The sequence below is a fragment of the Pongo abelii genome, chromosome 2 (genome assembly GCF_028885655.2).
Source record: "Pongo abelii isolate AG06213 chromosome 2, NHGRI_mPonAbe1-v2.0_pri, whole genome shotgun sequence".
Classification (NCBI taxonomy): Eukaryota; Metazoa; Chordata; class Mammalia; order Primates; family Hominidae; genus Pongo; species Pongo abelii.
The window spans coordinates 37747125-37761592 of NC_085928.1; the positions used below are offsets into that span (position 1 = coordinate 37747125).

Consider the following 14468-nt stretch of genomic DNA (forward strand, 5'->3'; position numbering starts at 1 on the left):
TTTTACCCAAGCATTCCATAAAAGGCTTTTCCTGGTTTTAACCTTTCACCTATTGTAACAGAGGGGATGGTGTGGTGGCCATGCTCTGGTGCGTGATGACTTTTTACTCTTATGGGCAACACCCCAATCCTTCTTTCCCAGTCTCTCATGGCTTTGCATCCATGTGTCCTAGGGATTGTCCCTTTTATCTTCTCTGAAAGATCGCACACCCTAGGAAGACTTCTGGACTACTATTCCCTGTGGAAAACTCAGGTGCTATAGAGATGTCTCACAAAAAAGAATTTCTGTGTCCTGCAGCTTCTTCTGCATGATATAAAAGAGGAGTGCAGCTAAATAACAAAAACAAAGATTTCAGGTGTCTGCACCAAAATACATACATTCATTTATTCCTCATTGCAGCAACAAGATAAACAAGTGTAATTCCATGGTCAAGGAGTTACAAATAGTAGCAAGCCCAGCAACCTTGAGAATATCTATAAGGCAAATAAAACAAATATTTTTTTCATAGTGTGGGCATCCAACTTTAGATAATCTGGAAAAAAATCATTCTAGCCCCTGAATACCATGATGTGCATGATGTGCAAAATGAAAGTATCACCCAAAATATTTTCAAAACTAAAAATAAAATATTTAAATTCAAATACTTTAACCAAATTGGAAATGCAAACAGTACACTTAGATCATCCTTAGCCAGCTGTTCTCCAAACAAAAGATCAAGAAACAAAACCAAGAACAAAGACAATGTAAAAAAGAAAAGGTTTATCTAGAAAAATTGGAAGCTCATCAAAGTCACATTTCTTCTTCTGATTCTTGTTCTCGTTCAGCATTTTTCAGAAGTCCAACTTCTGAGGAGCAGAGCCTCTTAAGTCTAGATTTAACCAACCTGAGGAGAAAGAAAAACATCTCAAGTAAGACGGTGTTTAAAATAGAAACCCAGAGCAATATGCACCTATTATACCACAAAGTATAGATTATTTGGGCAACTGGAGAAGGCAACCCAAAAAGGAAAACTACTTTTATTTGGCTTTGGAGCTGCCTGAAAATTTTTGTGGATTAAAGCAGGGTATAAGTAAACAGATACAATGTGGCTTTCCAATGTATTGCATCATTGTTTAATTAGGCATCAGAAGATAACTTTGATCATTTCTTTTTCTTTTTTTCTTTTTCTTTTCTTTTTTTTTTTTTTTTATGAGACAGAGTCTTCCTCTGTCACCCAGGCTGGAGTGCAGTGGCGCAATCTTGGCTCACTACAACCTCCACCTCCCAGGTTCAAGCAATCCTCCTGCCTCAGCCTGCTGAGTAGCTGGAATTAGAGGCATGTATCATCACACCCAGCTAATTTTCTTTTTTTTTTTGAGACGGAGTTTTGCTGTGTCATCCAGGCTGGAGGCTGGAGTGCAGTGGCACAATCTCAGCTCACTGCAACCTCTGCTTCCCGGGTTCAAGCAATTCTCTGCCTCAGCCTCCCAAGTAGCTGGGATTACAGGCGCCCACCACCACGCCCAGCTAATTTTTTTGTATTTTTAATAGAGGTGGGGTTTCACCATCTGGGCCAGGCTGATCTTGAACTCCTGACCTCGTGATCCACCTGCCTTGGCCTCCCAAAGTGCTGGGTTTACAGGCATGAGCCACCGCGCCAAGCCAACTTTTTTTTAAATTATTATTATACTTTAAGTTTTAGGGTACATGTGCACAGTGTGTAGGTTAGTTACATATATATACATGTGCCATGCTGGTGTGCTGCACCCATTAACTCGTCATTTAACATTAGGTATATCTCCTAATGCTATCCCTCCCCCTACCCCTCACCCCACAACAGTCCCCAGAGTGTGATGTTCCCCTTCCTGTGTCCATGTGTTCTCATTGTTCAATTCCCATCTATGAGTGAGAACATGCGGTGTTTGGGTTTCTGTCCTTGTGATAGTTTACTGAGAATGATGATTTCCAATTTCATCCATGTCCCTACAAAGGACATGAACTCATCATTTTTTATGGCTGCATAGTATTCCATGGTATATATGTGCCACATTTTCTTAATCCAGTCTATCATTGTTGGACATTTGTGTTGGTTCCAAGTCTTTGTTATTGTGAATAGTGCCGTAATAAACATACATGCGCATGTGTCTTTATAGCAGCATGATTTATAATCCTTTGGGTATATACCCAGTAATGGGATGGCTGGCTCAAATGGTATTTCTAGTTCCAGATCCCTGAGGAATCACCACACTGACTTCCACAATGGTTGAACCTGTTTATAGTCCCACCAACAGTGTAAAAATGTTCCTATTTCTCCACATCCTCTCCAGCACCTGATGTTTCCTGACCTTTTAATGATGCCATTCTAACTGGTGTGAGACAGTATCTCATTGTGGTTTTGATTTGCATTTCTCTGATGACCAGTGATGATGAGCATTTTTTCATGTGTCTTTTGGCTGCATAAATGTCTTCTTTTGAGAAGTGTCTGTTCATATCCTTTGCCCACTTGTTGATGGGATTGTTTGGTTTTTTCTTGTAAATTTGTTTCAGTTCATTGTAGATTCTGGATATTAGCCCTTTGTCAGATGAGTAGGTTGTGAAATTTTTCTCCCATTTTGTAGGTTGCCTGTTCATTCTGATGGTAGTTTCTTTTGCTGTGCAGAAGCTCTTTAGTTTAATGAGATCCCATTTGTCAATTTTGGCTTTTGTTGCCATTGCTTTTGGTGTTTTAGACATGAAGTCCTTGCCCATGCCTATGTCCTGAATGGTATTGCCTAGGTTTTCTTCTAGGGTTTTTATGGTTTTAGGTCTAAATTATGGTTTAGGTCTAAATTAAAGATGGTCTTTAATCCATCTTGAATTAATTTTTGTATAAGGTGTAAGGAAGGGATCCAATTTCAGCTTTCTACATATGGCTAGCCAGTTTTCCCAGCACCATTTATTAAATAGGGAATCCTTTCCCCGTTGCTTGTTTTTCTCAGGTTTGTCAAAGATCAGATAGTTGTAGATATGCGGCGTTATTTCTGAGGGCTGTATTCTGTTCCATTGATCTATATCTCTGTTTTGGTACCAGTACCATGCTGTTTTGGTTACTGTAGCCTTGTAGTATAGTTTGAAGTCAGGTAGTGTGATGCCTCCAGCTTTGTTCTTTTGGCTTAGGATTGACTTGGCGATGCGGGCTCTTTTTTGGTTCCATATGAACTTTAAAGTAGTTTTTTCCAATTCTGTGAAGAAAGTCATTGGTAGCTTGATGGGGATCGCACTGAATCTATAAATTACCTTGGGCAGTATGGCCATTTTCACGATATTGATTCTTCCTACCCATGAGCATGGAATGTTCTTCCATTTGTTTGTATCCTCTTTTATTTCATTGAGCAGTGGTTTGTAGTTCTCCTTGAAGAGGTCCTTCACGTCCCTTGTAAGCTGGATTCCTAAGTATTTTATTCTCTTTGAAGCAATTGTGAATGGGAGTTCACTCATGATTTGGCTCTCTGTTTGTCTGTTATTGGTGGATAAGAATGCTTGTGATTTTTGTACATTGATTTTGTATCCTGAGACTTTGCTGAAGTTGCTTATCAGCTTAAGGAGATTTTGGGCTGAGACAATGGGGTTTTCTAGATATACAATCATGTCGTCTGCAAACAGGGACAATTTGATTTCCTCTTTTCCTAATTGAATACCCTTTATTTCCTTCTCCTGCCTGATTGCCCTGGCCAGAACTTCCAACACTATGTTGAATAGGAGTGGTGAGAGAGGGCAGCCCTGTCTTGTGCCAGTTTTCAAAAGGAATGCTTCCAGTTTTTGCCCATTCAGTATGATATTGGCTGTGGGTTTGTCATAGATAGCTCTTATTATTTTGAGATACATCCCGTCAATACCTAATTTATTGAGAGTTTTTAGCATGAAGGGTTGTTGAATTTTGTCAAAGGCCTTTTCTGCATCTATTGAGATAATCATGTGGTTTTTGTCTTTGGTTCTGTTTATAGGCTGGATTACATTTATTGATTTGCATATATTGAACCAGCCTTGCATCCCAGGGATGAAGCCCACTTGATCATGGTGGATAAGCTTTTCGATGTGCTACTGGATTTGGTTTGCCAGTATTTTATTGAGGATTTTTGCATCAATGTTCATCAAGGATATTGGTCTAAAATTCTCTTTTTTGGTTGTGTCTCCGCCCAGCTTTGGTATCAGGATGATGCTGGCCTCATAAAATGAGTTAGGGAGGATTCCCTCTTTTTCTATTGACTGGAATAGTTTCAGAAGGAATGGTACCAGTTCCTCCTTGTACCTCTGGTAGAATTCGGTTGTGAATCCATCTGGTCCTGGACTCTTTTTGGTCGGTAAGCTATTGATTATTGCCACAATTTCAGATCCTGTTATTGGTCTATTCAGAGATTCAACTTCTTCCTTGTTTAGTCTTGGGACAGTGTATGTGTCGAGGAATTTATCCATTTCTTCTAGATTTTCTAGTTTATTTGCATAGAGGTGTTTATAGTATTCTCTGATGGTAGTTCGTATTTCTGTGGGATCAGTGGTGATATCCCCTTTGTCATTTTTTATTGCGTCTATTTGATTCTTCTCTCTTTTTTTCTTTATTAGTCTTGCTAGCGGTCTATCAATTTTGTTGATCCTTTCAAAAAACCAGCTCCTGGATTCATTGATTTTTTTAAGGGTTTTTTTTTTTTTGTCTCTATTTCCTTCAGTTCTGCTCTGATTTTAGTCATTTCTTGCCTTCTGCTAGCTTTTGAATGTGTTTGCTCTTGCTTTTCTAGTTCTTTTAATTGTGATGTTAGAGTGTCGATTTTGGATCTTTTCTGCTTTCTCTTGTGGGCATTTAGTGCTATAAATTTCCCTCTACACGCTGCTTTGAATGTGTCCCAGAGATTCTGGTATGTTGTGTCTTTGTTCTCGTTGGTTTCAAAGAACATCTTTATTTCTGCCTTCATTTCATTATGTACCCAGTAGTCATTCAGGAGCAGGTTGTTCAGTTTCCATGTAGTTGAGCGGTTTTGAGTGAGTTTCTTAATCCTGAGTTCTAGTTTGATTGCACTGTGGTCTGAGAGACAGTTGGTTATAATTTCTGTTCTTTTACATTTGCTGAGGAGTGCTTTACTTCCAACTATGTGGTCAATTTTGGAATAGGTGTGGTGTGGTGCTTAAAAAAAATGTTTATTCTGTTGATTTGAGTTGGAGAGTTCTGTAGATGTCTATTAGGTCTGCTTGGTGCAGGGCTGAGTTCAATTCCTGGATATCCTTGTTAACTTTCTGTCTCGTTGATCTGTCTAATGTTGACAGTGGGGTGTTAAAGTCTCCCATTATTATTGTGTGGGAGTCTAAATCTCTTTGTAGGTCACTAAGGACTTGCTTTATGAATCTGGATGCTCCTGTATTGGGTGCATATATATTTAGGATAGTTAGCTCTTCTTGTTGAATTTATCCCTTTACCATTATGTAATGGCCTTCTTTGTCTCTTTTGATCTTTGTTGGTTTAAAGTCTGTTTTATCAGAGACTAGGATTACCTGCCTTTTTTTGTTTTCCATTTGCTTAGTAGATCTTTCTCCATCCTTTTATTTTGAGCCTATGTGTGTCTCTGCATGTGAGATGGGTTTCCTGAATACAGCACACTGATGGGTCTTACCCTTTATCCAGTTTGCCAGTCTGTGTCTTTTAATTGGAGCATTTAGTCCATTTACATTTAAAGTTAATATTATTATGTGTGAATTTGATCCTGTCATTATGATGTTAGCTGGTTATTTTGCTCGTTAGTTGATGCAGTTTCTTCCTAGTCTCGATGGTCTTTACATTTTGGCATGATTTTGCAGCAGCTGGTACTGGTTGTGCCTTTCCATGTTTAGTGTTTCCTTCAGGAGCTCTTTTAGGGCAGGCCTGGTGGTGACAAAATCTCTCAGCATTTGCTTGTCTGTAAAGTATTTTATTTCTCCTTCACTCATGAAGCTTAGTTTGGCTCGATATGAAATTCTGGGTTGAAAATTCTTTTCTTTAAGAATGTTGAATATTGGTCCCCACTCTCTTCTGGCTTGTAGAGTTTCTGCCAAGAGATCTGCTGTTAGTCTGATGGGCTTCCCTTTGTGGGTAACCCGACCTTTCTCTCTGGCTGCCCTTAACATTTTTTCCTTCATTTCAACTTTGGTGAATCTGACAATTATGTGTCTTGGAGTTGCTCTTCTCGAGGAGTATCTTTGTGGTGTTCTCTGTATTTCCTGAATCTGAATGTTGGCCTGCCTTGCTAGATTGGGGAAGTTCTCCTGGATAATATCCTGCAGAGTGTTTTCCAACTTGGTTCCATTCTCCCCGTCACTTTCAGGTACACCAATCAGACACAGATTTGATCTTTTCACATAGTCCCATATTTCTTGGAGGTTTTTATTCTTTTTTCTCTAAACTTCCCTCTTGCTTCATTACATTCATTTCACCTTCCATCACTGATACCCTTTCTTCCAGTTGGTCACATCAGCTCTTGAGGCTTCTGCATTCTTCACGTAGTTCTCGAGCCTTGGCTTTCAGCTCCATCAGCTCCTTTAAGCACTTCTCTGTATTGGTTATTCTAGTTATACATTCGTCTAAAGTTTTTTCAAAGTTTTCAACTTCTTTGCCTTTGGTTTGAATTTCCTCCTGTAGCTTGGAGTAGTTTGATCGTCTGAAGCCTTCTTCTCTCAACTCGTCAAAGTCATTCTCCGCCCAGCTTTGTTCCATTGCTGGTGAGGAACTGCGTTCCTTTGGAGGAGGAGAGGCGCTCTGCTTTTTAGAGTTTCCAGTTTTTCTGCTCTGTTTTTTCCCCACCTTTGTGGTTTTATCTACTTTTGGTCTTTGATGATGGTGTTGTACGGATGGGTTTTTGGTGTGGATGTCCTTTCTGTTTGTTAGTTTTCCTTCTAACAGACAGGACCCTCAGCTGCAGGTCTGTTGGAGTTTGCTAGAGGTCCACTCCAGACCCTGTTTGCCTGGGTATCAGCAGCAGTGTCTGCAAAACCGCGGATTTTCGTGATCTGCGAATGCTGCTGTCTGATCGTTCCTCTGGAAGTTTTGTCTCAAAGGAGTACCCGGCCGTGTGAGGTGTCAGTCTGCCCCTACTGGGGGGTGCCTCCCAGTTAGGCTGCTCGGGGGTCAGGGGTCAGGGACCCACTTGAGGAGACAGTCTGCCCGTTCTCAGATCTCCAGCTGCGTGCTGGGAGAACCACTGCTCTCCTCAAAGCTGTCAGACAGGGACATTCAAGTCTGCAGAGGTTACTGCTATCTTTGTCTGTGCCCTGCCCCCAGAGGTGGAGCCTACAGAGGCAGGCAGGCCTCCTTGAGCTGTGGCGGGCTCCACCCAGTTCAAGCTTCCCGGCTGCTTTGTTTACCTAAGTGAGCCTGGGCAATGGCGGGCGCCCCTCCCCCAGCCTCGCTGCCGCCTTGCAGTTTGATCTCAGACTGCTGTGCTAGCAATCAGCGAGACTCCGTGGGCATAGGACCCTCCGAGCCAGGTGCGGGATGTAATCTCCTGGTGTGCTGTTTCCTAAGCCCGTGGGAAAAGCACAGTATTCGGGTGGGAGTGGCCCAATTTTCCAGGTGCCGTCTGTCACCCCTTTCCTTGACCAGGAAAGGGAACTTCCTGACCCCTTGCGCAATGCCTCGCCCTGCTTCAATGCCTCGCAATGCCTCGCAATGCCTCGCCCTGCTTCAGCTGGCGCACGGTGCACTGCACCCACCGTCCTGCACCCATTGTCTGGCACTCCCTAGTGAGATGAACCCGGTACCTCAGATGGAAATGCAGATATCACCCGTCTTCTGCGTCGCTCACACTGGGAGCTGTAGACCAGAGCTGTTCCTATTCGGCCATCTTGGCTCCTCCCCAGCCAAATTTTTTTATATTTTTAGTAGACAAGGGGTTTCACCATGTTGGTCAGGATGGCCTCGAACTCCTGAACTCAAGTGATCTGCCCGCCTCAGCCTCCCAAAATGCTCAGATTATAGGCATGAGCCACCGTGCCCAGCCAAATTTGATCATTTCTAAAACAATTAAGACAATCGCTGGGCTGTGGCAAGCCCAGATGAAACCAAGCTCAGTTGAGTTCCTCCATAAAAGCCACATCTAACTGTGTATTGCAAACAGGTGCTATATCATATAAAGGAAGTGCATGAAGTCTGCCTCTAGGGTTGGCAGCCCAAGTCAAGGCCCACGTCAAGTCTGGGCTAAATTCAGCCCCTACTTCTTGCTACTAGCCCCTTCCAGGGGGAGCTTTTGTGCAGGGGACAAGCTGTTCAACTGCATGTGATGCCTCTGCCATGATGAATTAAGAAGCTCAAAGAAGTACCCTCCATCCTGGTGACTGTTTTCATAGTTTAAGAGAATCTGGGCTGGGCATGGTGGCTCATGCCTATAATCCCAGCACTGTGGGAGGCAAGGCGGGCAGATTGCCTGAGGTCAAGAGTTCGAGACCAGACTGGCCAACATGGCAAAACTCCATGTCTACTAAAAATACAAAATTAGCTGGCCATGGTGGCACATGCCTGTAATCCCAGCTACTCAGGAGGCTGAGGCAAGAGAATCTCCTGAGTCCAGGAGGTGGAGGTTGCAGTGAGCTGAGATCACGCCACTGCACTCCAGCCTGGGCGACAGAGCAAGACTCCATCTCAAAAAAAAAAAAAAAAGAAAGAAAGAAAAAAAAGAGAATCCATAGGCCTGGGGGAAGCACGGATTATAATTTTTGACACTGGAAGATGTGACACTGATTAGCAGCTGAAGCTCAGCAGGCTCTCCACTTCTCTGATGTGAGAAAGAGTATGTCATAAGAACTAGGCAAAGCTTTCCTGTGCATCATTATTATAAAGGCATTGTGCTGTGACCATATCAACAAAGCATAGTTAACTCCCAGAAATACATAGGAATATGCAAACAAATTTGATAAGCCAAATCACCAATATCACTCTTCACAAATAAAAACTTCACCAGTCTACCTGCATCTTTACGCTTATTTTCTGCTATATCTTTTCTGATGAAGGTCTGGCCTGCCTGTATCAATATGTAATGCCTTTACTTGTGCTCTGAGAGGGGTTTTTGAAATACTTCTGTGGAACTAACTTAAGCTATTGCTTAAGTTTATACCAAAATATATCAGAAAATTTAACCCTTGGTCTTATCTTTTCAAGAGCAATATGAGAGCAAAATTGAAAAGTATATAAAACATGATTTCAAAACAAATGAAGCCTATATTTACATAGCTCTGCAACATAGATCTATTATCTATTAAAACAGCAAACAAGGGTTTATTGAGAATTTACTATATGTTTGGCAATGTGCCAAGAGGTGTGGGAAATATGGAAAAGGTCTCATAGTCAAGGAGACACAATCTAGCCAGTAGATAAGACTAACCCACATGAGCTAATAGTGAACATCACAAGAGAGATCCCAATTGTTAAAATGCATGGTGAAGACAACGGGCTGTAAAAACTCTTAAAGGGAGATGAGCAAGAGCTAGAGTCATCACAGAAGTTTTCATAGAAAAGACGTGCATTTAATGTGAATATGCCAGGTGGAGGGAACTGCATGGTCAGAAAGATTAGGATAATACGTGTTGGGGGTAGAGGGGAAGGTTGGAGAATAAAAAATGGAGTGTCCAGTCTCCAGAGTACTATAAGTGGATAAGAGGCCCATTAGGGGTATGAAGCGTTTTGAAACAGGAAGAGACAGTAGTCTTCTTTTGGCTCTGGAGGGGAGCTGACATGAGGAAGAGCATTTCCTTGGATGCTGGCACTGATCTTGAAGGCTTTCCAGCCCCTAAGGAGATGAGGCCCAGAAGTCAGCCTAGAACAACAGGGGAGAAGCCAAGTTTCACTCAATGGCAGAGCCAGCCTTGACAAGAAGCACATGCACATGCTTTCGAGGAACTGAATGGGGCTAACAGAATGAGAAGGTGGAATTTCCTAGTACCCAAAGCACGTAGACCTCTAGAAGGAAGCAACTATAGATCAAAGTGGGCTGACCTGCAGCTGAACAGAGATAGCTGAGAGCTAGACAAAGGAATGATTTCTTCACCCAGTGCCTCAGCACCAGAGCTGCTTCAGCAATGAGGCACAAAGAAGCACAGAGCAGGAGGGGTGACTTGGGGCCCATGTCTAAAGAGAAGAGTGGAAAGTTGGTTCTAGCTGGGACCTCACTGGGCCTAGCAGTAGCTACTACATTTTAGGAATCGGAGAACCTGCTAGATGTGTAGTGTCCAATACAGTAGCCACTATCCACACATATATGGATATTTAAATTAATAAAATTAGTGTGGCATGAGCCACATTTTAAGTGCTCAATAGCTAGTGACTACCGTATTAGACATTGTAGATACAGAACATTTCAATCAGCACTGAAGTCTGAAGGATTAGGTGCTGGAGTCTTCATGCCTAGTCATTGAAATCAGCCAAGCCAATTGTGGTTCGGCATTAACCACCTTAGAGAAAGGAACTGTGATCACCCCTTTCTATTCCTGCTCATGCTTCAAGCTGCAGCTTCATTCTCAATTGTAAAGAGGCCTCCCCTGAATTCCAAGAGTGCTTTGTTCTTCTACTATTTCTGTTTATTGCACTGTATTTTCATTGTGCATCTCCCTAATTTAGTCCTAATTATAAGACTAAAAATTCCTCGTGGGTAGGGTCCATATCACATTCATTTTTTTTTATACCAAAGAGGAATAAGGAAGAGGAGAAGGAGGAGAAGAATAACAAGAGGAAGAACAACAAGACAATAATATTTATTGAGCTCTTATTATGTCCTAAGCTTAAATACTTGATCTCATTTAGGTCTTATTATTTCCCCATTTTACAAACAACAAAACTGGTACTTAATGTGGTTAAGTAATTGGCCCAAAGTCATACTGCTGATAAATAGTACAGCTAAAAATATGTGTTCTTATAACTCTGTTCTACTGCTCCTTACCCACTTATGAAACATTATACCGGGGTTCTTATAAAAAATGTATTCAACTGGATCTGACTTTTAGAAATATTAGTCAATGTCAAATTAGGCAGACACCTACATTTAATGGAACACACACAAGTTGGTCAAAAAAGGACTCGAAGCTTAAGAAGTGCTATAATTGAAGTATCTACACATGGGTAAATGGAGGACTCACTATAGGCAGTGCGGGGTGAGGGAAACCATTCAGAAGAGAGGAGAGGAAATAGCATATGTGGAGACATGGAGGCACAGAAGAGTGTGATGAAGGGTAATGTGAGCATCAGAGGCACAGCTGAGGCACTGTTGAGTGACTAACTTTAAACCAGCATTTATTCTTTTTACTGGGAATTTTTGTGTTTGCAGATAATATTCTGCTATGCTACCCTCTCTTATGGGATGATAAGGAATGAAATCCCCTTTTGAATTTTAAATTCAATACCACTGAGTCTTGATAATCACATACCAAGGAACAGAACTTCCATTAACAGAAATCGCTAACTTACCAGGTAATGAAAGCATAATTCATTCCAACGATGACAATGGTTACTGCATAATGCCAACAAAAGCATATGGTGAGAAACAAAATATTTTCATGATCCATCAGATCCCATGCAGGACCTCCACTGGGGGGATACAGGACAAATCCAATCTGTAATTTAGAACAAAAAGCATATATTAAAATAACCAACCACATTCCCAAAAATGTTGCATTTCAAAATACTTGCTTCCAAGGTAAATAACTAAGTTAACTCCAATTATCTAAGATGTAACAGATAAAACATCAGGTTTTGCTGCATGTTTTAGTAATATAGAGAGTCTCTAATATGTCATATTTTCATAAAAGTTTTAAAAGGACATTTAATGATCAGTTTTAAAAATATAAACAGTCATCTCTCTAGGAATGTCTGGACTTTAAGAGAATGTGTTGGGTTTCTACATTGTGCAGTTTCACTCTGTTATTTCAAAATTGGAGTATAAAAAGGTTTTAAAATAAATAAATGCCCACAGTTAACATTATATTTAACGGTAAAAGACTGAAATCTTTCCCCCAATATCAGGAACGAGACATGGATGTCTGCTTTCACACTTCTATTCAATGTTGTACTGAAAATCTTAGCTAGAGCAATTAAGCTAAGATTTAACTAGAGTAATTAAGCCGTTAAGAAAAATGAAAGGCATCCATACTAGAAAGAAAGAGGCAAAAATATCTACATTCACAGATGACATGACCTTATATATAGAAATTCCTTTAAAAATCCATAAAAAACTATTAGGGCTAATAAATGAGTTTAGCACAGTAGCAGGATACAAAATCAATATACAAAACAGCTGTATTTCTACACAAAAGCAATGAACTCAAAAATAAAATTAAGAAAACAGTTCTGGCCAGGCGTGGTGGTTCACGCCTGTAATCTCAGCACTTTGGGAGGCCGAGGTGGGTGGATCACGAGGTCAGGAGATCGAGACCATTCTGGCTAACACAGTGAAACCCCATCTCTACTAAAAATACAAAAAAATTAGCCGGGCATGGTGGTGGGTGCCTGTAGTCCCAGCTACTCGGGAGGCTGAGGCAGGAGAATGGCGTGAACCCGGGAGGCGGAGCTTGCAGTGAGCCGAGATTGCGCCACTGCACTCCAGCCTGGGCGACAGAGCGAGTCTCCATGTCAAAAAAAAAAAAGAAAAAGAAAAAGAAGACAGTTCCATCTACAATAGCATTAAAAAGAATAAAATACTTTAAGAATAAATTTAATCAAGGAGGTTTAAGACTTGTACACCAAAATCTGCATAACATTGTTGAAAGAAATCAAAGGAGATCTAAATAAATGGAAAGTTATCTCATATTCATAGACTGGAAGCTTAATATTGTTGAGATGACAATACCACCCAAAGCAATCTACAGATTCAATGCAATTGCCATCAAAATTCCAATGTTCTTTTTTTTTTTTTTTTTGCAGAAATGGAAAAAGCTGATCCTGTAATTCATATGGAATTGCAAGGGATCCAGAATAACCAAAACAACCTTAAAAAAGAAAGCTGGAGGACTTCAGTACTACAGAGCTACAGTAATCAAAACAACAGTGTGGTACTGGCATAATGATAAACATTTAGATCAATGAAATAAAATTGAGAGTCCAGAAATAAACTCATATGTCTGTGGTCAATTGGTTTTTGTCAACGGTGCCAAAGCCATTCAATGGGGAAAGAACAGTCTTCAACAAATGGTGCTGAGATAACCGGGTATTCATATGCAAAAAAATGAATTTGGACCCCTACCTCATATATAAAATTAACTCATATATAAAATTATATATATATAAAATTAACTCAAAATGGATTAAAGACCTAAATATGAGAGCTAAAACCACAAAATTCCTAGAATAGGGAGAAAGCTTCATCACTTGAAATTTGTTGATTTTTTTTTAAGCTATGACACCAAAAGCACCATCAACCAAAGAAGAAAACAGATAAATTGGACTTCATCAAAATTAACTTTTGTGTTTCAAAGGACACTATTAAGAAAATGAAAAGACAACTCACAGCGTGAGAGAAAATATTTGCAAATCATATATCCGACAAGAGATTATATCTAGAATATAAAAAGAATTCCTAAAACTCAACAACAACAAAAAAAAATTTAATGGGCAAAGGACTTCAAGAAACATTTCCCCAAAGAAAATATACAAATGGTCAATAAGCACATGAAAAGATTATTGATATCATTGTTCATCAGGGGAATGCAAATCAAAACCACAATGAGATACCATTTTTTATTCATTAGGCTGGCAATAATAATAATAAAAATAACAAATATTGGTGAGGATATGGAGAAATTGAAATCCTTATATATTGCTGATGGGAATGTAAAATGGATAATCTTGATTATCTGGATAATGAAGATAATAATACATGAAAATGAGGACAATAATACATCCTCGAAAAGGGCCATTGCAAGGAAAGGCCCAAGCACTGTAACTGACACATAGCCAATATATGGTAGACATTTGTAGGATTATCCATGATATTATCTTGGTTTTGAATTTCATTTAGTTCTAGAAACCTGAAATACATTCATCCATTTATCTATCTATCTATCTAATTTTTTATTGGGATAAAATTCTACAGCTACTGTGGCAACAGTTTTGCAATTCCTCAGGAAGTTAAATATAGAATTCCATATGACCTGGCAATTTCACTTCTACCCAAAAGAACTGAAAATAGGTATTCAAACAAAACTTGTACACAAGTGTTCATAGTAGAACTATTAATAATAGTCAAAAGATGAAAACAACCCAAATATTCGAAAACCGATGACGGATAAGCAAAATGTGGTATACGCATACAATGGACTATCAATCAACCATAAAAGGAATGAAGTACATGCAACAACATGGATGAAACTTGAAAACATTTATACTAAGTAAAAGAAGCCAGACACAAAAGTTCACATATATTATGATTCTGATTACATAAAATATCTAGACTAGACAAATATTCATAGAGACAGAAAGCAGACCAGTGGTTCTGAGGGCTAGGAGGAGAGAA

At 40.0% G+C, this 14468-nt stretch overlaps 1 protein-coding gene across 4 annotated transcripts in view; it reads right to left on the reverse strand.

Moving 5' to 3' along the window:
* Nucleotides 1-349: 349 nt before the first annotated feature.
* Nucleotides 350-14468, reverse strand: part of TMEM45A (transmembrane protein 45A) — an 82848-nt gene continuing 68729 nt past the window's right edge. For all 4 annotated transcript variants that reach the window (XM_009238637.4, XM_009238640.4, XM_009238641.4 and 1 more), the window contains 2 exons: nucleotides 11429-11574; nucleotides 350-883 (listed from right to left, as the gene is read on the reverse strand). In XM_009238637.4, the coding sequence (XP_009236912.1) occupies nucleotides 790-883; nucleotides 11429-11574 (240 nt within the window). In that variant the 3' untranslated portion in view covers nucleotides 350-789. The remainder of the gene's footprint in view (nucleotides 884-11428; nucleotides 11575-14468) is intronic.